Source organism: Eubalaena glacialis, chromosome X (assembly GCF_028564815.1).
Source record: "Eubalaena glacialis isolate mEubGla1 chromosome X, mEubGla1.1.hap2.+ XY, whole genome shotgun sequence".
Lineage (NCBI taxonomy): Eukaryota > Metazoa > Chordata > Mammalia > Artiodactyla > Balaenidae > Eubalaena > Eubalaena glacialis.
The window spans coordinates 12,133,613-12,160,145 of NC_083736.1; the positions used below are offsets into that span (position 1 = coordinate 12,133,613).

The following is a 26,533-nucleotide window of genomic DNA, read 5'->3' on the forward strand; positions in this document are numbered from 1 at the left end:
TATGTGCAAGCCTGAGTCATATTAAATATAATTACTGAGTCAAATATTTGTTGTCCACATTATCTGTCCTAGCCCCATTTCTCTTCCATACTGCCTCCTAGCTCTTGTGATAGCATAATGGTCAGACTGGAAATTCATGGTTTTCACCTGGGCCCACTACAGTGCAGCTGGCCCAAAGGATATCATTTCCCATCCACCCTTTCTGCTAAAGTGGATTTTGTTCATGCCACAAAGCACAATATCAAGCTCATTGTAGATAGACCTACAGACAGTCCCTATGCTCCTCCATGTCCATGGCCAGTCCTCACTTCAAGATATGGAAAGATTATGGAATTCCAGAACCATTTCTGTTGTTCTCCAACCTCCGACTCTAAGAGTCCAGAGCAGGGCCCAGCAAACTTGACCCATGGCCAAATCTAGTCCACCACCAGTTTTGTAAATAAAGTTTTACAGTAACACAGCCACACTCATTTATTTATATACTGTCTATGGCTACTTTCACTACAAAGACAGAATTGAGTAATTGTAACAGAGACCTTGTGGTCCACAAAGCCTAAAATATTTACCATCTGGCTCTTTACAAACAAATGTTGCTGACCTGTCATCTAGGCCACTGAGTTTTTAAGAGAACTCATCTAGGAATTAATACATTTATCAAATCTGATTACAAGCAGAGTTTGTGACTTGCATCCCTGAATTACAATCCTAGACTACAGGATCATTACGTAAATTGAGAGTCTTAGACAGATAACTGGGAAAGGTAAAGCTGATCTTTACTGATTCTTTGTTCCTCTTCCATTACCTTCTCATCCCAGGCACCTACGCTGCAGCCCCCAATAAAACATTCCCTCCTTGGCAGGATCACAGGGTATGATAATACCTCTACAATAGCCTTTAGTTCTTATAGTTATATTATTATCATCTAATATATTTATTGTTCAACAAGAATTTGTTAATTGAATTAATAAATGAATTAATGTAGATCAGCATTTTCAAAACTATGTTTTGAAGAATGCCTGCCATCTTTGAAATGTGCTCCATGAAAAGGATGGTCTATTTTACATAGAGAACAGATTTGTGGTTGCCAAAGAGGAAGGGGGGCAGGGGAGGGTTGGCTTAGGAGTTTGGGACTAACAGATGCAAACTATCATATAGAGAACGGATAAACAACAAGATGCTATTGTATAGCACAGGGAACTATATTCAATATCCTGTAATAAACTGTACGGAAAAGAATATGAAAAAGAATACATATGTATAACTGAATCACTTTGCTGCATACCACAAATTAACACAACATTGTAAATCAACTATACTTCAATTTTTTTTTTTAAAAAAAGGATGGTCTATTTCAAAAAAACAAAAAATCTCCTATGGTCAAATAAAGTTGGGAAACAACAACACATACTTTATTCTCCTTTAGAAGCACCATAATTCACATGACTGTATTAAAGTTTTGCAGAGGAAAAGGTTGACAGCAACAAAATGGCAGAGTAGGCATCTCCAAGCTCTTGTTCCCCACAAAGAAACATCAGAAAGTAAGTATAAACTGTCAGAAATAACTTTGTCAGAATTCTGGAAAATAGTCATAGGTCTACAGCAACCAAGAAACTACTGAATCAAGAAAAAGCTAACTTCAAAATGGCAGGAAAATTTTGTGGTGTCTTTACTTGTCCTTGTCCCATCCCCTCCTCAGTAATGATTTTGGTTTTGAATCAGTGGCAGCCTACATTCCCAGTGTGGAACCCTGGTCCCTCGTTCTGGAGGAGGCAAAGCAAACATTATTCACAAATTATTTTGTCTGTCTATTCTAACCTGTCTGTGTGCTACCAGAAGGACAGATGCAAAGCACTTGTATTAGTTTGCTAGGACTGTCATAACAAAATACCACAGACTAGGTGACTTCAACAATAGAAATTTACTTTCTCACAACTCTTTAGGCTAGAAGTCCAAGATCTATGTGATAGCAGTATTGGTTTCTTCCAAGCACTCTCTCCCTGGCTTGCGGGTGGCCACCTTCTCACTGTGTCCTCTTATGGTCTTTCCTCTGTGCACACACATCCCTGATGTCTCTTTTCTCCTCTTCTTTTAAAGACCCTATTTGTGTCAGATTAGGAACTACATTTATGACCTCATTTAACCTTAATTACCTCTTTAAAGACCTTCTCTCCAAATGCAGTTACATTCTGAGGTACTGGTGGTTAGCACTCCAACATATAAATTTCTTGAAGGGACACAATTCAGCCCATAACAGTGCTCATCTTTGTTCACCTAACGTGGTGGAACTCAGGAGAGAAAAGCAGTAGGTATTGATCAAAGACACTGCAAGAAACACTAAAAACCTTCAGATGCCTGGGTAAAAGACTACAGTTGAAACATACAATAGACCATCTAAGGCCTGAGAGCAAAAGCTGAGGAGAGTTTCTTAGGGAAATTATGAAATTCAAAATCAGCCATGGATGCAAGCAGGAAAATTTAGAAAGCCACATGCATTCTCAGGGCAAGATGCATGCTCAGAAAAGACCTGAGAAGATCCTAAGATTTCACCTTGGGCTGATCGCTAGGTTCAGCTCAAGAATGGCTAAGTATTGAAGGAGTGCCCCAGAACAGAGACAATCCATAAAAACTGGGAAAGGTATTTTTTGTTTGTTTGTTTGTTTTTTTTAGCCCTTGGCATTCAAGAAAATTTATATCGAAACCCTAGTTGAACACAAGCTGAGAAACAGAGACTATAAAGGCCACACAGAAGAAGGAACATAGTCTTTCCAAAAATAGTGTAGGAAAGTCACCAAACAGATGGCCTACAATAGCTTTCAACAATAAAAACATCCAGCAAACTCTGGGCAAAGGGGGAGAATCTAATTTCCCCCTTTTCCCTTACTTTCCCCCTGAGTTATCAGTTATAACAGTCAAATGTCTAATTATCAACAAAAATCACAAAGCATACAAAGAAACAGGAAAGTATGTCCTATTTGAAGATAAAAAATAAATTGACAGAAATCATCCCTGAGGAAGTCCAGACATTGGACTTTCTAGATAAATCCTTTAAAATAACTGTCTTAAATATGCTTAAAGATCTAAAGGAAAACAAGGACAAACAATAAAAGGAAATCAGGAAATTGATGTATGAATAAAATGAGAATATCAATAAAGAGCTAGAAATTATAAAAAGGAACCAAACAGAAGTTCTGGAGCTGAAAAGTGAAAAAACAGAAATGCAAAATTCACTAGAGGAGTTTAACAGCAGATTTGAGCAGGAAGAAGAATCAGTGAACGCAAAGACGGGGCAAGTGAATTACTGAGTCTGAGGAGCATAAAAGAAAAAGAATAAAGAAAACTGAACAGAGTCTAAAGGACCAATGGGGCACCATTAAACAGACCAACATAAACATTCTGAGAGTGAGAAAGGGGTAGGAAGAATCTTTGAATATTTGAATAGAATATTTGAAGAAATAATGGCTTCTCAAATTTGATGAAATATATAAATCTACAAATCCAAAACCTTCCATGAACTCCAAGTAGGAAAACCCAAAGAGATTCACACTGAGGAACTTTACAATTAAACTGTTGAAAGCCAAAGACAATGAAAGAATTTTTAAAACAGCTAGACAAAAGCAACTCATTACTTACATGGGATGCCCAATAAAATCATTAGCCAATCTCTCAGAAGAAGCCTTGGAGGCCAGGAGCCAAAGGATGATATATTTAAAGTGCTGAAAGAAAAAAAAAATGTAGCTGAGAATTTATATCCAGCAAAACTATCTTTCACAAATGAAAGATAAATTAAGACATTCCCAGATAAACAAAAGCTGAGAGAGTTCATTACAACTAGACTTGCCCTACAGGAAATGATAAAGGGAATCTTTCAGGTTGAAATGCAAGGATGCTAGACAGTAACTCAAAGCCTAATGAAGAAATAAAGATCTCTGCTAAAGGTAAATACACTGGCAAATATAAAAACAGTACTATGGTATTTTTGGTTTGTGACTCTACTTTTTATCTCCTACAGGATTTAAAAGACAAATTCATTAAAAAGTTATTAATTTATGTTACTGGATGTACAATAAATAAAGATATTATTTGTGACAAGAAAAACATAAAGGGAGGAGGATGTAGCTGTACAGGAGTAGAGTTTTTGTATGTTATAGACGTTAAGTTGATATCATTTCAAACTAGACTGTTATAAATTTAGGATGTTAAATGTAATCCCCACAGTAACCACAAAAAAAAAAAATCTAAAAAGTATACCCTTTGAAATAAAAGAGAATCAAAATGGTTCACTACAAAAAAAAAATCAACTAAATATGAAAGAGGGTTGTAATAGACAAAAGGAAAAACAAAAAAGCTGTAAAATACACAGAGATCAAATACCAAATGGCAGAAGTAATTCCTTATCAGTAATTATTTAAAATGTAAATGTACTAAACTCTTCAATCAAAAGACATAGATAGGAAGAATGGATAAAACAAACTATGATCCAACTATATGCTGTCTACAAGAGACTCACTTTAGATCCAAAGACACAAGTAGATTGACTGTGAAAGGATGGAAAAAGATATTCTATGCAAATAGTAACCAAAAGAGAGCTGAGGTGGCTATACTAACATGTCAAAATCTCTTAAAAGAGGCAAAGAATGACAATATATATTGATAAAAGAGTCAAATCATCATGATGATGTAACAATCCTAAAAATATATGCACCAAACAACAGAGCCCCAAAATATATGAAGCAAACCTTGATAAGATTGATGGAAGAAATAATACTTTTACAGTAATAGCTGGAGACTTTAATACACCGTTTTCAGTAATAGATGGAACATCAATACAGAGATCAGTAAGGAAATATAGGATATGAACAACACTATAAACCAACTAGACCTAACAAACATATGAAGAATATTCCAGACAACAACAGCAGAATACACATTCTTCTCAAGTGTACATGCAACATTCTCTAGGACAGACCATATATTGGGCTACAAAATAAATCTTAATAAAATTTAAAAGATAAAAATTATAAAAAGTATTGTATCTTTTCCAAACATAGTAGAATGAAACTAAAAATCAATAATAAAAGGAAAATCAGAAAATTCACAGATATTTGGAAAATAACACACTCTTATACAACCAATGGCTCAAAGAAGAAATCACAAGGGAAATTAAAGAAGAATGAAAACAAAAACACAACATACCAAAACTTATGGGATGCAGTGATAGCAGTGTTCAGAGGGAAATTTATAATGTAAATGCCTGCATTAAAAAAGAAGAAAGATCTCAAATCAATAACCTAATATTACACCTTGAGGAACTAGAAAAAGAAGAGCAAACTAAACCCAAAGCTAGCAGAGGAAATACATAATAAAGATCAAAGTAGACAAAAATAAAAAAGAAAATAGAAAAGCAATTAGAGAATCAACAAAACCAAAAGTTGGCTCTCTTAAAAGATCAACAAAAATTACAAAACTTTAGCTAGACTGACAAAGAAAAAAAAGAAGACTCAAATAATTAAAATCAGAAATGAAAGTGGGGGCATTACTACTGACCTTACAGAAGTAAAAAAGAATTATAAGAGAAGATTGTAAACAAATTAGGTAACCTAGATAAAATGGACAAATACCTAGAAATACAGAAATTACCTAAACTGACTCAAGATGAAATAGAAAAATCTCGGACTTATAACAAGTAAAGAAATTGACTGAATAATCAAACACCTTCCAACAAAGTTCAGGACCAGACGGCTTCACTGGTGAATTCTTACAAACATGTAAGGAAGAATTAACACCAATCCTTCTCAAACTCTTCCAAGAAATAAAAGAGGAAAGAATACTTCCTAACGAGGTCAACATTACCTTGACACCAAAGGCAGATAAATACACCACAAGAAAATAAAATCACAGACAAATAACCTTTGTGGATATAGATGCAAAAATCCACAACAAAATAGTATCAAAACAAATCCAACAGTGAAGTAAAAGGATTATACATCATGGCCAATAGAGATTTATCCCAGGAATGCAAAGGCCGTTCAATATAATGAAATTGATCAAAGCAATACACTACATTAATAGAATGAAGGAAGGAAAACATGTGATCATCTCATTTGATGCTGAAGAGGCAGTTGACAAAGTCCAACATCTTTTAACAGTAAAAAAGGAAAACCACTCAGAAAACTAGGAATAGAAGAGAATTTCTTCCACACAACAAAGAGCATTTATGAAAAATTCCCAGCTAACAACATAATTCAACTATATGCCTTCTACAAGAGGCATACTAAATGGTGAAAGACAAAGCTTTCTCCCTAAGATCAGGAACAAGACAAGGATGCCTGCTTCCACCACTGCTATTCAGCACTTTATTGGCAGTTTTTTCCAGAGCAATTAGATAAGAAAAAGAAATAAAAGGCATCTAAATTTGAAAGGAAGAAGTAAAACTATCTCTATTTGCAGATGACATGGTCCTATACATTTAAAACCCCAAATAATCCAAAAGAAAACTGCTAGAGCTAATAAATGAATTCAGTAAAACTGCAGCATACAAGATCAACACACAACAATCAGTTGTGTATCTATACAACTGCAATAAACAATCTGAAAAGGAAGTGAAGAAAACAATTCGATTTACAATAGCATCTAAAAGAATAAAATACCTAGGAATAAATTAAACCAAGGAGTGAAAGATTTGTACAAAGCAAATCACAAAACATGGCTGAAATAAATTAAAGAAGACTTTAAAAAATGGAAAGACACACCATGTTCATGGGAAGAAATACTTAATATTGATAAGGTGTAAATACTATGCAAAGCAATCTACAATTCAATATGACTCCTATAAAAATTCCAAGAGCCTTTTTTTTTTTTTGCAGAATTGAAAAAGCCAATCCTCAAACTCATATGAAATTGCAAGAGGCCCTGAATAGCCAAAACAATCTTGAAAGAGAAGAACAAAGTAGAAGGGTTCACAATTCCTGATTTCAAAAATTACAGCAAAGCTACAGTGATCAAAACAGTGTGGTACTTACATCAGCATAAACATCAGTTCTATCCAATGCAATAGAACTGAGAGTCCATACATCTATAGCCAATTGATTTTGACAAGGGTAGCAAGTCCATTCAGTGAGGGAAATACCAGTTGTCAACAAATGGGGCTGGGACACCTGGATTTCTACATGCAAAAGAATGAAATTGGACCTCTATCTCACATCATATACAAAAATTATCTCAAAATAAATCAACGGCTTAAATATAGGACCTCAAACCATAAATCTCTTAAAAGAAAACAGGAGTCAATTTTTATGACCATGGATTTGGCAGCTGAATGTCTGTTTGTTTTTGATGACACCAAAGCATGAGCAACAAAAGAAAAAATAGGTAAGTTGGACTTCATCAAAACTAAAAACTTTTGGGTATCAAACAACATTACAAGGAAAGAGTAGAGACAATCTACAGAATGGGAGAAAATATTTACAAATTACATGTCTGATAAGGGTTTAATATCCAGAATATATAAAGAACTCCTGCAATTCAGCAACAGAAAGACAACCCACCCAATACAAAAATAGACTTTTCTCCAAAGAAGATAGCAAATAATCACATGGAAAGATGCTCAATGTCATCAGTCGTTAGGGAAATGAAATTCAAAACCACTTCACACCTACTAGGATACCAATTATCAAAAAATGGAAAGTAAGCATGGGTGAAGATGTGGAAAAATTAGAAGTCTTATACATTGTGGCAATGTAAAATGGTGTAGCCAATGTGGAAAACAGCATGGCAGTTCCTTAAAAAGTTAAACATAGAATTACCATATGACCCAGCAATTTCACTCCTAGATATATACTCAAAAGAATTGAAAGCAGAAACTCAAATAATTCATTGCAGCATTACTGACAATAGCCAAAAGTTGAAAACAGCCCTAGTGTCCACCAACAGAAAAATTTTTTAAATGTAGTATATATACAATGGATTATTACTGAGCCATAAAAAAGAAGTTCTGATACATGCTACAACATGGATGAACCCTGAAATCATTATGCTAAGTGAAAGAAGCCAGACACAAAGGACAAATATTGTATGATTCTACTTATATGAAATATCTTCAATAGACAAATTTATAGAGACACAAAGTAGATTAAAAGTTGCCGGGGGGCTGGAGAGAGAGAAGTATGGGGCACTATTGCTTAATGGTTACAAAGTTTCTGTTTGAAGTGATGGAAAAGTTTTATAAATAGATAGTGGTGATGGTTGCACAACTTTGGGTTTGACCTTAGAAGTTTTATTAATGGACTAGAGTTAACATTTCAAGGAACACTCATGAAAGACTGAATGAAACAAAGAAATGATTTTGATCTTGAAAGGGAGAAAAAATTGATCTGCAGGAACAAATCCCCCTTGTTAAAGTGCAGACCACTTCAGCAGGACTTGAATGGGGCCTGAGTTTCTGGAACCAACAAGGTCCCAGGTGGTGCTGATTCTGCTGATCTTCCAACCCCGGTTTGAGTAGCAGGGGATACAATAGTTAGGATGCACTATTCACAGTGATCCTATTCCCTCTTACGGCGAATTTGATCAATTGATCCAAAACTGAAGATGTTAATGAGCAATAATCAATAACTCTATTATCCCTCTCAAGTAGCATAACTGTAATTTTCCTTGGGTTACCAAAACAAATGCCTTACTCCAAAGAAGATAGTCTGAGAGAGATATTTAGCAACAAAGAGGATCAGTATGGGATGAGGTTTGTTATACCTTGTGCTGGGGGTCAGGGAGGGGAGCCATTTTTCCAAATCCCTATGAAGTATTCTAAATATATTTTTTACTTCCATTTATACTTGAGTTATGGCAAGGTTGTTCTTTCTCATAAGAATAAGGCAAAAAATAAAGGAAGAGAGTGAGAAAGAAAGGAAAAGAGGGAGGGAGAGAGGGTAGACGGGAGAGGAGACAAGGAAGGAAGGGAGGGAGGGAGGGGAGGATAGGGATATGAGAGATTAGATGTCTACATAATTCTTCTTCCCAGTCAAATTCTCATCCAATTCACTTTGGAATATCTTTGCTGATCAATCAATTAGATGAGGTTAACTAGTGTTAACTCTTTCTGCAGTTTATAGAACACATTCATTCGCTGGTGCTCACATCTAAGAATGTGTTCTTGTTAATTAGAACACCGTAGCAGATTATTGGGCTAAAACACAGAGGGAAGGTTGTGCTGGCACATGTCAGGATAACTCTTAAAAGTGAAAAACAATTCTATCATTCAACCCAAAGAACTTGCAGGCATATTCCCATATTTAGGTAACTTCTATCCTTAGAATGAGTCTATTGGCCTCAGGCATTTTATCCCTGTAGTTTAAAAAGGTGTCCCTAAAGTTAGGCAGTTTCTGCCTCTTACACACTCTGTGACCTTGGGAAAATTAATGAATTTCCTTTATGCCTCAGTTTCCTCATCCATAAAATGGGGGACATGGAAGCATGTAATTACTGAAGAATGAAATAAGGCACTCGCTGGCATGCAGCGAGGTTTTAATATATGTGGGCTCTTATTATACGCATGTGCTAATCCCTTATCAAAAAAAGTTACTTTTTTTCTTCCCAAGGTTTTATATCCAAATGCAAATGAACCTTAAGGCAATGCCCAAGATTGAAGCGATCAGATGTAAAGGATTAAATTGTCCCAGAAATGTACAAACCAATGGGAAATACCATGGTTGGCAGGTCAGAGGATATTATGCAATGAATCCAGTGCAGCAAAGTGGTTGAAAGTTTAGGTTTTTGGAATCAGAATGATGAGACATTGAGTCTCAGCTTCTCTAATTACTGTGGCATGACTTTAAGCAAGTCACTTAACCTTTCTAACCCCCAGTTTCCTCATCTGAAAATATTTATTGGAGCAGTAAAACAATTCCTCTTTTGTGAGGATTAAACTAGGTAATTTTTAAAATGTGCTTAGTACAGTGTGTCAATATGTGGTGGCTTAAAAAATATTTTGAATGCTAGCAATATACTCACACTGTCATTTACTGGGAAGGTTAAAAACAGATATATGATGGTAGGATCCAGCCTCCTAATTGGTTTCAAGCCAGGTGGGGAGGCCAGACAATCAGATAATGTACAGTACAAGACAACCTACATTTGGATTTTCAAATTCTTCCTGTTAAGATGACATTTCTCTCTTTCCTGTTTCTTTTCCCACATCATTCATTTTCTATCTTGCATATAAAAATTCATGAAAGTTTTCCATCCTGAATTGGACCATCTAAAAGGAAATATTTTCTTGTGAAGAGAGGAAAAAAAAGCAAAGATACACAATTTCTCATGACGTGCCTCTACCTTGTCTAATTTATTTCGTATTAGCAGAAGAATATATTTGTTATAGAATAAAATTCTACGGCCAAGAAAGAGACTCTTTTTGTTTTTTGTTTTGCTTTGTTTTGTTTGTTTTGAGTAACCAAAACAAAAAAACAAAATCAAGCAGAGTAGGAAGTGACCATGGAGAAGAAGTCAATTTGGCAGATGCTGAATAACAGAGGGATGAACTAAAAGATGGAATATTTCAAAGATGCAGGCTGAAAATGTTTTGGTAATATGGTGGTGCCTATGATTCCATGCCTACAAACACTTCTTAAAAAATAAACACATTTTTTTCCCACTAAAAACAGAAAAGTTAGTTATGTTAAAAAGAAAAACAGCTCAATACATCTCTTTTACCCAAACTCCTTGCTCCTTCTTTTACCAAAAGTCCTTGCCTGGGGATGTACGTTAGCTGTTGAGCCCTTTTCCTTTCCTCATTTTGAGAACTCAATGTGGACTTGTAGAAGTAAAAACATGGCGCTCAAGTGTGGCCACAGCTGTGTTTTACTACCAGCCTTTGAGGGAGGCCTCAAGTCAAACTCCTCCTCATTCAGATCCTACCGGCTTGTTGGGTACTGAGCCAACTGGGGTGTAGCTTGCACCAGGTTGCTGAGCCTTTGTCAAGTGAAAAGAGACAAATTTCCACAGGGGAAAGCAGTGAGTGAATAGACAGTTCATGGCAGTATGAACCATTTCTTATCTCAGAAAGCATTATGGGGAAACTACATACTACTCAGCATAACATGAAACTGGAAGTCATCAGAAAGTGATTTATCTGTTGTCAAAGGGCAAAGAGTCTGTGGCCATACCCCTTGAACACGCCTGATTATACCTCATCTCTGAAGCTAAGCAGAGTCAGGCCTGGTTAGTGCTTGGATGAGAGACAAAGGGCAAGAGGAAAGAGAGTTAGTCCCTCCGTCTCTGGAGGAAAAAGTAGGCTCTTTGTTCACAGCACATCTAGGATTAATAAATCTTTCTTTACAGTATATTTACTGAGGCAACAGTCTGGACATTAAGTGACACTGCTGTGTTTGTTTCTTAAAATGAGCTAATTTTCTTTGATTTTGTATTTCTGTGCATCATTTTTCATTGGGGGGGGTCACAGGATATAAAGAAGGAATAGGGTAAATTCAGAGGTATCAAGAGAATCAAACTAGATCCACTGATTTAAAGGGTATCACACGAAAGGAGGTGGATATTCCTGACCCATCCACAGTTCAAAACGCAGCTCCATTTGAACTCATAAACGTGGGCTATTTCATCACCATGGGAGCCTACTGTTGACATCTGCAATGTTGATGAGCCTAAGGTCAAAGAAAGCCACCCACCCAAAAGGCAATTTTGATAGCAACTATTGACAATGAATTCCATTTAATAGTCTTCAGCTTATATTTTCCAAATCCAAAACTCTTCAGGGTAAGTTATCATTGCATAACTGTCATTATTGGAAATGCTAGTGGGAATGCTATCACTGTTAACCTCTCTGGGTAAAACTTTTTTTTTTTTTTTGCAATCTCACCATCATTTTAATTTTGTTTACATCTCTAGTCATTTGCACAGATGTTGATGGAGCTGTATTTTTGCTTCAATGTCTCTTGCAACATTCTTATTGCGTTCTGCAGGTCCTCCAGTAAACGTTACTTGCAATATTTTTATCAACAGTTTTGGATCAGTCACAGAAACCACCATGGTAAGTGCTACAACGCCACTGGCAACAGAAAAACGTGACTTGATTATGCCGTGAACACAACCTGTCAAATTTTCTATTTATTGTTCAACTTGCAGGGCCTCCTGTAAATGTTACCTGCAACATATTTATCAACAGCTTTGGGTCAATAGCAGAAACTACAATGGTGAGTGGGACTGAGCACTGAAGCCATCGTGTGAAGGAATGGGACATGCAATCAAAGAGTACTGTTGTATATTTGTGGGACATTTACTGAGTGCCAATTTCCAAGTTCATTCACCTCTAGAAAACAATTAGTTATTTATTTAAAATTCAATAATCTTTTATCCATCATGCCAGAGAAATTTTGGAAACACATGATGTTCGGTTAGATTTAGGTAGAATTATCAGTATTAAGCATGGTTTATAGTTAAGGATATTTAAATATTTGCATCTCCAATGTTTCAGAAATACAAATTTCAAAGTTTGGGAGATATTTTTCATATAATGGGAAGTTTTAACATAATCAAGCCTCAGACATGCTACACTTAAGACAGGGGTCCCCAACCCCCTGGCCTCGCACTGTTACCGGTCTGAGGCCTGTTAGGAACTGGGCCGCACAGCAGGAGGTGAGTGGCGGGCTAGCGAGCGAAGCTTCATCTGCAGCTCCGCATCGCTCGCATTACCACCTGAACCACCCAACCATCCCCCACCCCCACCCCGCCCCCAGTCCATGGAAAAATTGTCTTCCACGAAACTGGTCCCTGGTACCAAAAAGGCTGGGGACCGCTGATTTAAGATATACGCCAAGGAGCTGACCTTACAATGAACACACACACGCGCGCACACACACACACACACACACACACACACACACACACAGTTTGGTGGCAATAGAAAGTTGTTCCAAGTCCAAAGCAATTACATCACATGCATGGCTTTTCCAAAAAAAAAAAAAACATAAACATAAAAAACTAATAAAAACCCATCACAATCTAAGTGCAGACATGTTTCACATACATGAAAAAGATCTCAGATACTGTAAAATCCACCAAGATTCCTTATCAGTGTCAAGATGGTGTTGTTGCCTGTGACACAGCCTATTAGATCAGTAGACTTACAGTGCTAGGCTATCGTGTGGAGATTACATTTTGGGTAAAACATTTTCTTGGCCCCCATGCAATTTAAGTCCTAAGTCAATTGGCTGGTTCAAATTTTCAGTACTATGTAAAGTATATAGCCATATTATTGGATGAGATCGAAATAAACTATAGTTGAGCTTGACTATACTACTATGGTGGCCGATGTCCTAGAAACACTCAAGAAGTGAAATAATGAGCATAATGCCATTGAGAAGTAAAAAATAGTGTTCCCCTGTGTTTATGAATTCTCTCTTTTAGGCTACCAGGATTGTGTTTAACAAATTACTGTACTTTTTGGTGTCCTTGATGTTAGAAAAGAATAATTTACCTCTTATCACTCCTTTCCACTGGCAAGTCAGACATAATGCAACTCCACTACCCTTTTTAATATTATTCTGACACAGCATTGTCCAGAAACGAGACTTTTGGGGCTTTGACAGTATGTAGTGCATTAAGAATTTTACCCAACCAGGATAGTTTTGTTAGGGTTATTAAATGACTCATAAGAAAAGCTGAACATGGAAAGAAGACTCCAACTCTGTACTTGGCATTCAGTTTCTGTCTCTCCCCTCCTGGTTTTATCCTGGTAACAGAGGGGCAAATCTTCCAGCCGCCCAAATCACTATCACCAGCTTTACACGATGGCATTCAATGACAATATTTGCACGACCTAACGCTGATTGCATTAATTAGACCCTTAAGTTGCTTTGATTAAATCTCCTCATTGCATTTTACCCTCAATCAAAAATGTAAATGTACACCTTTTCAGTGTTCATTAATGCAAGAAAAAGCTAAACATTTAAGGAGATGAAAATGGAAACGATGGATATCCTTGCTTTCCTGTGTCTTTAAGAGCTACTGAAGGTGTTTAATAAATGGGCTGCTTAGGTGCTTCTTGGCCACTTATTAAGGTGTCCTTTGTCATGTTTCCTATGCGAAAATTTGGAAATCGTTGTCCAAGTGTAATATCAACAGCCTGTCTATTCTGCTGTATGAGACGTATTGAATCGCATGATCAGAAGAATGATGTGTATTGTGCTTCTTTTATTTTATTTCTTAGCTTCTGATGTAATGACAAACTGAATTTGGCTTTTAAAAAATATCTTTTATTTTCTTCAATTATGGCTTTTGTGTGAAACTAAAAAAAAATGTTTTTTGAAACTCTACCATGCTTAAATCAAAGAATAAATCCTCATGTCATGTAGGGTAGGGACTGGCAAACATTTTTCTCTAAAAACCCAGACAGTAAATACTTAAGACTTTGAGGACCAGACAGTCTCTGTCACAACTACTTAATTCTGCCCTTTTGGCATAAAAGCAGCCATAAACAATAGTAAGCAAATGGGTGTGGCTGTACTCCAAAAAAAACTACTTATAAACACAGGCTATGGCCAAATTTGGCCCACAGGCCATAGGTTGCCAACTCCGGGATCTAAGGCATCACTATTTAAAATGGACATTATTCAGGGGCTCATAAGAACATGAGAAATGCTCCACCTTGAAAAGGTCTTACTTTCCCAGACCTCTTAGGCCCTGCCTGGGGAGCTACCTGATGTACCCACAGAGTGTCATCACAGCCTGAGCTTCCCTTACCAAAACCCTGAGATTCTACCATCCACGAATATTCTCACAAAATGTGACTCAAAAAAATGGTCAAAAAAGTTAAACAGAAACAGATTCTTCCTTGAACTGTCTTTAGTTGGAGTCAAGACATCAGGCCCTTAGGTTTTATGCACAGTAATATATGTAGTCATTGAGGACGTTGATTAGTGCTATGGGGGGGGGATAATAGTTTTGCTTTCTCTATGTTTTCTGGAATGATTATTTTCCAAGAATGTCTCAGAATTTTGAGTTTCTGAACATGTTGATTTCCCTCTCTTCCCTCATGTCCCACTCTTATCCCACGACCCTTGATACCATTATTGAAGAATTTAGTTTGGATGTTTGTTTCTAAATAAGAGGCAATAATTATCTGTTTTAAGAATGTGATATGACTTTCTTTTGGTTCTATCCAGTCTGCCCCCTTATGTTTGATGAAATCCCACCAAATTACTGCTGGTACTAACTGCCCACAAAGATTAGGCTCACTTACAGACACAGTATTGCCTCTTACGCCTTTGGTATGTAGTGTTTAAAGACTGTGCTCACAGGACAATATATTTGTGTTATTCTAGGGAATATTTTTATGGATCATTATGATCATGCACATTATTTCAAAATATGTACTTCTGTTCATTAGGAGTCACAGGGACCTGGTGATGTTCATTACTAGCTGACCCTGTGTTAAAAGTATTCAGTGGAACAATTTTTTTTTTTTTTATTATGATTCCAAAAGACTCAGAAGACCAGTAAGGGATGTATGATGAGGCAGGTTACCTTTCAGTTTTGGAACGTCAGTTTACCATTTCCTTTTCTTTCTTTCCCCTTTTCCTTTAGCTAGTGATGGCAAGTGAATTTACAGGATGAGGAGTGTATTTGCAACCGCCTCCTTCCTACTATAAAGGCATAGTTTGGGAATATCGATAATGTCAGTAAAGGTCAAGAGTATTTGCATGCCATCTGCATACAGCTGTCCCCAAGGTTGGGCCATCAGAAAATGGAGAAGAGGTAGTCTCCTCAAAGCTTCCAAATGACTGCCTGGAAGGATGTGGGTGAATAGAGTGTGATTTGGACCTATGGGTGCTGGAACACTCCCCATGCTACAGCAGCAGACTCAGACCCTTTCCTCATTTAATATTGAGAGACTGCAATAGGGGGAAGGGGGTAGAAAGAGCTGAAAGTGTACAAAACGTGTCCACTTGGAGAGCATCTCCAGAATATGATTCCAGCTCCCCAAACTCTTCCCCAAATTCCACATGCTCTGCTGGTTACCGCTACAGGGTGAAGAGTTGTTTTATCTCCGATCTGAAATCACTTTCCTAAAGAACTGGATAAGGTGTACATAGCCCCTTAGGAGAATGCAGGCTACGCTGTAACTGCTGGAATGACATTACAGGCTCCCTTTCATTCTATAGGTGCATAAGCAACTCATAAGGAGATGCTAACTTACCAGGAATAGCAGGTAGCTACATTCCTTATTTCTGATTTTTTAAGGGAGAACCAAGAATCTACCTAACATTTTGTTAATCTGAGATATAAGGTGCCCTTGGTCTCTAAATTAACAATGCAATGTTAAAACCTGGATTCATCATAAAGCAACTGCCCCCCCTCCCATAATTTCAAATTCAAAGCTAACTTCCCATATTCAAAGCTAGCACAGACTCAAGATGATGAAAACTTCACTGCAGTGTAGCTAGAAGTTAAAACTAAAGTGCCATATAGGTCTGTGGGAAATCCACAAAGCATATCTTTGTCTCTAATAACTTTATAACATAACTGGATTGAAAAATATATACCTATAAAAATAAAAAGAGAGTAGCAGTAAAGTTTAATAACAATATTTATGAGACAGAGTGGCAATCTCTATGTACAAATGCTACACTAAATATAATAGTAACAAAATAATTCAATTTAAGGAAACAATCTTTGTGGCAATGGGCATAGAATTAGAAGGTACCAAGAAAAGTAAAACTTTAGAAGTTCTAAATTTGATATGAAATAACAGTATGGAATATAGGTACTTTTATTAACTGTGTTAAGAATATAATAAAGATTCTATGACTTACATATAGCTTTTGAAAAAATAAAAGATATGTGTATGTATTTACACACATACACATGTGCACACATACACATATATATATACACACACATATATATAATATATATACATACACACACACTTTTTAATTTGAATGTTTCCATTACCTAATCTAGTACCCAGAGGGTCAATCATAGGAAAACAAATTTTAATACAAGGAAATACGTCATTTATTTGAAGTAGAATCTGTCTCTGGAGAGAGAAGGCAGTATAAAAGAAAATTCAGTCTACACTTAAGCATGTCTCTTAATATTTACTTCTTTAATATTTCATTAAACCTAGAAGCAAAAATAAAGACAAAGAAAGGCTACAGAGCAATATAACTATCTCCTGTGGTTTGGAATATCTTGAGAGAATAAACCTATCTGTAAATAAACAGAGGTGATGCATAGATAAATCATGCGTCAAATTTGTACCCTACATTGAAAATGATAGTGAACTGAAAGAATTACAGAGGCACAGCCGCGGAAAATCTTTTCTTTGGCTATCTACTTCTCTATATCCTTGGGTGTCCTTTTCTATTCTTAAAGGTTTTAAGGGTTGCCATTTATTTTGGAATAATGTATAGCATCATGAACAAAATTATGGAAAATTTTAATTCCTATACATTATAAAGAACAAATACTCCCAAAATATCTAATAAAAGTCTTGTTTCATATAATTCCTGTCATTGTGGCGTAAAATGTATTTTCTCCTCTAACTTTTCCACTTATTCTTGCTTACGAATAGGCTAATTAATTTATTTTAAATTAACTGTTAGATATTTAATGGTTCTATTGTGATAAGATAGATTCAGTGCTCTTTTTAAAGTTCTGATATTGGGAGAACCTGTTTTATTATTTTAAATATATAAAATTCAAAACAGAAAAGCAGGAAACACTGGAGAAGAATACTTGTGGGAAAGACTTTTTAAAAAGATGTATTAATACATTAGCTGGGAAATTTTATATTGAGATTTTTTTTTTAAAAAAAGGTCAATGTTTTCATATTGTATGTCACTAATGTAATATTCTCTAGAGTCTCTCAAAATGCATCTTTAAATCATTCTCAGGTTCAAAGGAGGACTGCGACGATGTTGTCCTGGTGATTTTGCTGCCCAATGCTCGCTATCTGGCGTCTCATGGCCTCTCCCATTCTATGTTTCCTTCTTGGGTGGGGGGCCTCAATGGCCTCCCAATGGCCTAAGAAATTTAACCCATTCACCTCTGTTATTTCCAGCTGTCATTACTTCTTATACTTAGAGTTTTTCTACCTCCAGAATTGGCTAAGAGATGACATCCTCTTCTCTCCTACTGAAACAAGCTCATAGACCCCCACACACAAAATTTTATGAAGGATAATTGGTTCCCACCCTAAGGGAAATAAAAGCGGTAGATGTCACACAGTGGAGACACTGCATTTTTTTCCTTCAGGAAACCTTAAGAAAATCTCACAGTTGATCTATCCAGTGCCTATTTATATGCAAATTGGATTATTATATTTTCAATAGCCCCTGTTTTGATTTTCTACAAATCACACATTCCCACTCTTTACTCACACAAAACTCCAAAGGTTCCAGTCACTCCTGTTGCCGATGAAACACTGAACTGGTAATCTCTTTCCAGTTACTACCCTCTGGTCCCTTGGACAATCCCCAAAATGCATAATATGTGATGGGGAGAACTTTGAGGTTCTGCCATTCTCTTGGCTCACTCGTGGAAGGAGGGGGCAGCCAGTGAGCAAACAGAATGGGATGGAAGCCTGGCTGGCCTCACAACAGCACCCTCTTAGGTCTGGGAATTTGCTGTGCAAGCCTGGTATAATCCCAAATAAAAGTCAGCTGATAAAATTTTCCAAGTCAGAAAGTCCTTATGTTGTACAACAAAGAAACGTACGGTTATTTCTTTTAATATTTCAGCTTTTCCTAATAAGCTGGGTCCTGATGACTGATTTTCAGAAGTTAGTAACTACTTGATTATTAGCATTCTTTAAACCCACACTGGGCACTCTTTCTAAGAACTGCCACTTCCAAAATACTCTATCAGCCTGATCGTCAGGATGGCTGTATTTGGGGGGGAAAGTCATGGGAATTTGTGGAGTTTAGTAATAAGCAGAAGGAACTGGATTTGAAGCTCTCTTCCATACACCCTGATCTTTATAACTTACTTACAGATTTTCTTTTGGCTCTAAAGGGATTAACCAAAACTGACCAACCCGAGGTGGTCTCCATTGTACCTGATACAGTAACCAACCATCTGAGTTTTGCCTAGGACTGAGTGGGTTCCCTGAAAGCTTCGTTTTTACCTGAGGCTAAAACGGGAAAGTTCTCAGGCAAACCGAGGACATGTTGGTCACTGTTAGAGAAAAGTAAACAATGACTCAAAATCCAGGTGCCCAAACAAAGATGTGGAGACAAAGCAAATGAAGGTGAAAAAAGTAAAGGAAAGAGAGTAAGATGGGATGAGTATATATCACCCTAAATGATCACAGTGGCAGATGTGGACCACTGTTAGCTCTGAACCATAGTCCTGCTTGACTAGGGAATACTGTTGAAGCCTTTATTGAGTCTGCTCTGTCAAGCGAAGCAACAGTTTCCATGAACCTAAAGACCTTTGAGTAGAAATCCTCTGAAGAGACGTTACTGTCCCAAGCTGATTCATTAGCACAGAAGAAAATTCCCATGCCAAGTGGGAATGACAGGGTGTACCTGAGGCTCCCACAGGGAGGCACACCTTTATCAAAAGGTGTTCAGATTAGGAAAACATGAGATTTCTGTTTTGATGAAGCATCCAGTTGACTACTGTAGATACAACCCATTCAGAGAAATGATAAAATATTTAAGAATTTCAAAAGTAAGTAGCTGTAAGGGAATTATCTTGTCAACATGAACCATCTTAATATTTATGTTGATGAATTTAAAAAATATTGCCCCATCATGTCAGAGTTTCATGATAAGATTTCTACTACCAAAATTACAGAGTGGGTTTTCTTCTGCCCAGAGCATCTGAGCAGATTGAAAATAGAGATCATGTCATTTCTGATTTGGAAAATGAATCGGTTTTATTTGACAATCTGCCATCACAGACTGACTCCTGTACTTATCATTACCTTTTTCTACAGCAAAATCAGATTGAGTTAGTATTATTTCCTCCCAGAATGATTAAATGAAACAAAAATTCAACCAGCTCAACTCGTTCCATTAGTGTTCTGGTTTGGTCAAGTCTTCTTTCCTTCTCGCCTCTGTTCCCACTCCTAATAGAACTGAGTGGTTTATTTTGACCAAGATATACACAGCTGGGTTTACTCAGATACCAACACTGCATGCATCGAATCAGGCAGAAGAGTGAGGGGAAAATATGCCAGAGTGGGCAAGAAGTAACTCTTACGCATGGCGTTTCTGTAGGACTACCGAGTGAATATTTTTCTGAGACAACAGTGGAATGATTCACGGCTGGCTTATAGCGAGTACCCTGATGATTCTCTGGACTTGGACCCATCGATGCTGGACTCCATTTGGAAACCAGATTTGTTCTTTGCCAATGAGAAGGGGGCCAACTTCCATGATGTCACCACCGACAACAAGTTGCTTCGCATTTCAAAAAATGGCAAAGTGCTCTACAGTATCAGGTAAGCTTCCTTCGGCTGCCCCCTGCTTCCTTCTCCATTTTTCTCCTGACCTAGAGCTGCATGATTCTGCCGGGCAAGATGCATATGAATATTATCCTTTGTGGTCTCTTGTTTATTATTTAAACTTAAAGTTGGTGAGAGTGCCAGTGGTTCCCATGGTCTCAGAAATGTAATTCACCATAACCAAAATATATTTGGTAGGATGGTGGGTAGGTGATGATATCATATAAATATCTGCACAAATATGTTTTTATTTATTTGTTTATTTTATTTATTTATTTTTGGCTGTGTTGGGTCTTCGTTGCTGTGCACGGGCTTTCTCTAGTTGCGGTGAGCGGGGGGTACTCTTCTTTGCGGTGTGCGGACTTCTCATTGCGGTGGCTTCTCTTGTTGCAAAGCACGGGCTCTAGGTGTGCAGGCTCAGTAGTTGTGGCTCGTGGGCTCTAGAGCGCAGGCTCAGTAGTTGTGGCTCACGGGCTTAGTTGCTCCATGGCATATAGGATCTTCCCGGACCAGTGCTTGAACCTGTGTCCCTTGCATTGGCAGGCGGATTCTCAATCACTGCGCCACCAAGGAAGCCCCACAAATATGTTTTTGATTGGTTCAATAAAGGAAGTGCAGGCCCTTTAGTTCAATTACCACTGAGAATAACATACAAATTCTCATTTCAAATAATTATGCCATTCTATAGCATTTAAACACACACACACACACACACACACACACACACACAAAGATTCAATGGCTCAGTATCGTCACTGACAGCATACTTTGAGCTCAGTGAATGGAAAACTGGTTCTAATCCCAGATCTACTTCTAACTAAACATGTGATCTTTATCTGTTAACTTTTCTTGGGCTTGAGCTTGGGATAGAAAATTTCTCAGATGCATTTTTGCTTTTTTATTCAAATATGATCTTCTCCAGAATATTTATCACCCTACAATCAAAATAATCACTCCCTTTTTGGAACTCTAATAATAGTTTCTCTGTGAATCTGTAAGGCTCTGACTTCTTCCTACCCCATATTTTGGCTACTTCTATACACAAATATAGCATAAGAACATAGACTCTTGGAATCAGACAAACCTAGAATTAAACTGAAGCTTTGCCACTTACTAAGTTACATAAGCTATAACCTTCAGTTACCTTAATTGGAAAATGGGAAACACCATATTTATCTCAGAGTATTCTTGTGAGAATGAATTATATACAGCAGAGGTCAGCAAATATTTTCTGTAAAGGGCAGATGGAAAGTATTTTAGCTTTGCCGGTCAGACTGTCTCAACTCTGTCAGAGCTACTCAACTCTGCCATTATAGCACAAAACAGCCATAGACAATACTCAAACAATTAGGTGTGGCCATGTTTCAATAAAACTTTATTTACAAAAACAGGTGGTGGACTAGATTTAGCTCTTTGGCCATAGTTTGCCAACCCCTGATATAGAGTAAATAAAAATTTACACAGTTCATGACACAGAGTATGTTCTCAATAAATGAAATGATGGCTGTTTGCACTTTTAAGTTAACATTCTTTCTAAATAATAAGCTCTTTAAAGCCAAGATATTCGGATTTTGCATCTTTTGTAACCCCTCCCAAAGGGCCAAGACAGTGTACTGTATATGAGAGAAATCGAATACATTGAATAAATATTGACATTTTAAAGATCCTTTAGAGAATTCCGCCTTTCTCTCCAATCTTATTACCAAAAAAAAAAAGACAGCTAGTGTCTTTGCAAATGATTTTCACAAGTTTGCAGACTCACCACCACCAAAACTGTATTTCACAACTCTATATACAATTTAGGTCTGTACTGTATATTCCATTCTTAACCTAGTAATTTCACAGCTTGCTGATGGCAGATAGCTGCAATGTCTTTTGGAAGGAAAGAGGCTGCTCATTTGTAAAAAGTGGCAAAGTCACCGCTTCCACAAAGAACCAGGGAAACTTCCCCCACTTTATTTTTAAGAAACTTTACATTTATTTTTATAAAAATTTTTAAGGAAACACAGAATATTCCACATGGTGATGCATTTGGTGTAAGATGCAGTATTGGGCACAACCTAAGTTGATGTGACCTGATGAAATGGGACATATATAGAGCATGGTGCTGGGAAGGAGAGTTATAAAAAGCAGCACAGGGTATCAGCTGCTCCAGCTAACCCTCTGGGCCTTGGGTGGCATTTGCTCTAGTAAATACCTGGCATCATGCACTGCCGAAATAAAACCAGGTTTTTTTTTTCCCTTCTGTTCTATAAAGGCCCTTTCATTCTAGAACCATGAAGAATATAATGTTCCCGAGACTCGATCCAGAGGCAATTCTTCTATCTCTGGTTCCCAGTAGGCTCTGAAATACCCCAACAATTGTTTTGGGTTGGGTGGAGTTTGTCCTGTGGCAGGCTGGTTTAGACTTTCCCTTCATTGTGGGTAGTCTATGAAATCAGGGGAAACACCCTTGGTGTAGGAGAACTGGGCACACCATTTTAGGGAAACACAGCTCTTGGCAGATTTGAATTGCAGGAATCTAATTACTTGCCTGGAAGGGTTTTCAATGAGCCAGACACTGTGCTGGGCCTAGAGATCCAGAGCTGAGTAAAATGTGGTCTCTGTCCTGGAAGGGCTCCAGTCTAACAAGGCAGGCAGACATAAGATAAATTGAGTAGTAGGAATAAATAGGGAAGAAGGAAAAGAAAAGTGGCTCTAACTTTGCAAACGAATTCTGTGACTCAAATATTGTTAGAATTTGGGGGTCGGCACCCACACTCCTGTTTACTTGAGTCACTGGACTCAATTTAACTAGAGGGTAAGGAGGAATTAGTGCTAATATATGCCCAGCTGCAGGTCCAACTCAAGTTTAAAGTACAGTTTCTGGTATCTTAAAGGTGCTGGAAAGTCCTTGCTGACATTCCATTAGGAAGGACTTTCCCTCAACTCTCAGGTTCACAATGCAAATACCCCCAGGAGAGGGAATACGCTGTCCTCAATTCATACTAAGCCATAAAGAGCTGATACGAAATTTTCTTTCTGATAGTAGGTTTAATGTCTGTGAAGAATAGTGAGAAAGAGCATGTTGGATGCCTGAGAGGAAAAATCAGATAGGACGAAGAGAGTTAAGAAAGATAGAAGGAAGGCATACAACAGAAGTACCAAAGATAAACTCATGAATTGCCTCCACCTGACACATTTTAATAATTACTTCAACATTGGTCCACATTAAAAAAATAATGTTCTATGGTTATGTTTTGTATTTGAATTTTCCTGAAACCTAAAGCAAATGGATGGTAGCGTTTCAGCCAGGAAAAAGTCTATGCTTTCTTAGCTTTGTAGGAGCAGAGGTAGAATTAACTCTGCATGGAAACCAAAGCCCAAGGCTTTGATGGCCAAACAAAACACAAAGAGAACTATGCAGCCCATTGACTTCATAACAAGCAAGATCACACTTCCCAAGAGGTAATATATCTGTTTGCCAGAAGACAAAGATTTAAAAAAGGGAGTGACAGCAGGCCAGAAATCCATACATGTCCTGCAGATTCAAACACCTGAGGCACCTGAGTAAAATTTAAACAAATCTTTTAAATAGGAACCAAAGGTCTTAGCTCAGTGTTAGAAAATTTCTATCCAGTGATGCAGGACATAGTCTCTGATGATGAAAAAGTGTCAAATCTATTTCTGTCCACTTATCCTCTGATTTCTTTTTTAATTATTCACTTCCCTCATATGTTTGATCTTACTCTGTTTTCAAGATTTTTGTTGACCCACCCCATTAAGTATTGACCATTCTTGACCAAAGTGTAAACAAGGACACACATCTTGCTTTGTATACCCTCTTCAGAGACAGTCAAATTCTAAATTCATATTACTTTAAAAGGCCTGAATCCACAGTGGAATTACGAGGTGAGCCTTGAGTATAATACATATTAGTGCTCAAACAATATTTACTGAATCGAGTATAATGAAGCGTAGTAGAAGTCAGGGCATCATGACCTATGGTGTGCAATATGAAAGAGAAAAGGAGAGGGTGAGCATTTTTAAAGAGGAGCAGCTGGTCTCACATGTCCACAATGTCTTTGCTAATATTTGTTTTCTTCCCTTACTTCCCACTGCTTCTGAGACTTTTCTGCCGAAACTCTGACTTTTATAGACGCATAGGATTTTTTTTTTAAATTGAAGGTATTACAGGGCAAAATATCCTTGTTTTACTGATGAGGAAGTGACTTCTTTAAAAAGTTAAATGGGCTAAAATAATGGAGCCCATAAATAGGAAAGCTAGGACAAGAATCAAAGCTCTTGACTTCTATTTCAGAGCTATCATCTCCTACCCCACACTAATTCTTCATTTACTCCAACTCAAATCCAAAGACACAAACAAATACAACACCAAACACATGTCATTTTCGAACCAACCTTTTGGGGACTCAATTTTCAAAGGACTAGTGGAGGAAGAAGGTAAGATTTAAGATAAGAATATAAAGTATCTTCAAATTTCGCAAATGTCTAAAAAGACTGTTTAAATTCAAGATGCCACAATTGACCTTCAAATAGGAAGCTCATTTGATAGTTTTATACAGCATGTATAGCTTATATAGCATATCTACTTTCTGAAAACTTTTACTATCCCAGGGATTAAAGGGCTGAAAAGACCCATTAAAGTTATTAAGTCAACTCCTTACCTTCAGGCAACCTGTTGAGAACTTATTCTATTTTTAAAGACCTTCAGAGAAGGAGATTTTATATTCTTTCCTTGGATCTTATAATAAGTTACTCTAACATTGTGCAGAAATTCCTCCTTATATAACTTAAATCATATTTGCTACAACTTAAATCAGTCGCTTTTTCCCACATTTGTTAACATGATAAACAAATGGCTACCATTTTTAGAAGGATGGAGGGATTACCTCACTGTTTTTGTTTCATTTTTGAAAATGAAATACATTTTCATCCCACCAGAGTTAGTGGACATATGTTTAGTCACCAAAACTATGTTGCTGGTTTAATTTTACAGTGTGTAAAATCAGCACCAAGATGTTCTTCATCTTGCAGTTTTCAGCTCGCTGTATGGTTCGGGGTGCCTACTCTGAACCTTATGATGTTGAATGTTATCCTGGTTCCTTCTGATACTATAGTAGACTGGGGTTTTAGAGTCAAACACCCTTGGGCTAGAGTCTCTGGCCTCAGAACTAGCTGTGTGACCTAGGGAAAATTTGTTCTCTCCCTGAACCTCTATTTCCTCAGCTTTCAAAAAGAGATGATTTGGTTAAAAGCTTTAGTAGAATACACTGTATGCTATATGCATAGACAGTCAAAAGTGGCATTGCCCTGTACTCTAGGGCCCTTGGTATTTTCTTGTAATTTCATGATTGTGCTTTCTGTCCCAGTCTTTAAGACAAAGAGTAAACTGACCAGGATAGATCCTTACGATCTCCGGATATTATTGTTTGCCTTCAGTGTCTTTTTATTTTACTGACCAGGTACCTAGGGGCCCTATGCTACCTGCCAACTGCATAGAGTTCTCCAAACAACAAATAGTTATGGGATTGATCCTCCACAACAGCACCCCGCATCACCAAGACATCTGTGCCCCTCATCATCAAACTTTATCTGACCTGAAACTTATTCCTTTATGGTGTTAGAGGTGATTTATTTGTTAATTCCTTTTGATTCAATTCATAATTGCAGGTGTTGATGATTCAGTGTCCCACCATCCCAGTAGTATCTGAGTTGTCATAGAGAACTCTTGGGGATTAACATGCCTTCTACCTCTGATGACAGATGACAGGCACCACCGAGAGTAGGTGGGGTGTAGATTTCCAGACAGACATCCAACAGAGCTCCCCAAATAATCCTGTCTAATCACCAACTCTATCCATACACATAAAAGGCCAACTTTTCTAACATAGCCTCCCACCCTTGACTCATCCTACAGCCTGATACAAGAACTTCAAAGATTCTAACTTTAGCTATAGAATGATTTTTATGGCATAGGAAAAAAGAACACTCTTTATTTAGATGTCAGAGCTGAAAATAGAATGCACAGTGAACTAAGACCTGCCTAAATGTTACCAATGGTGATACTTT

At 37.2% G+C, this 26,533-nt stretch overlaps 1 protein-coding gene across 3 annotated transcripts in view; it reads left to right on the forward strand.

Annotated features, from left to right (window-relative positions):
* Positions 1 to 26,533, forward strand: part of GLRA2 (glycine receptor alpha 2) — a 177,762-nt gene that overhangs the window by 29,756 nt on the left and 121,473 nt on the right. For 2 of the 3 annotated variants that reach the window (XM_061178589.1, XM_061178591.1), the window contains exons 3-4: positions 11,967 to 12,034; positions 20,235 to 20,458. In XM_061178589.1, the coding sequence (XP_061034572.1) occupies positions 11,967 to 12,034; positions 20,235 to 20,458 (292 nt within the window). Of the gene's footprint in view, positions 1 to 11,966; positions 12,035 to 12,129; positions 12,198 to 20,234; positions 20,459 to 26,533 lie in introns of all 3 variants that reach the window. The other variant, XM_061178588.1, reaches the window with a different exon arrangement.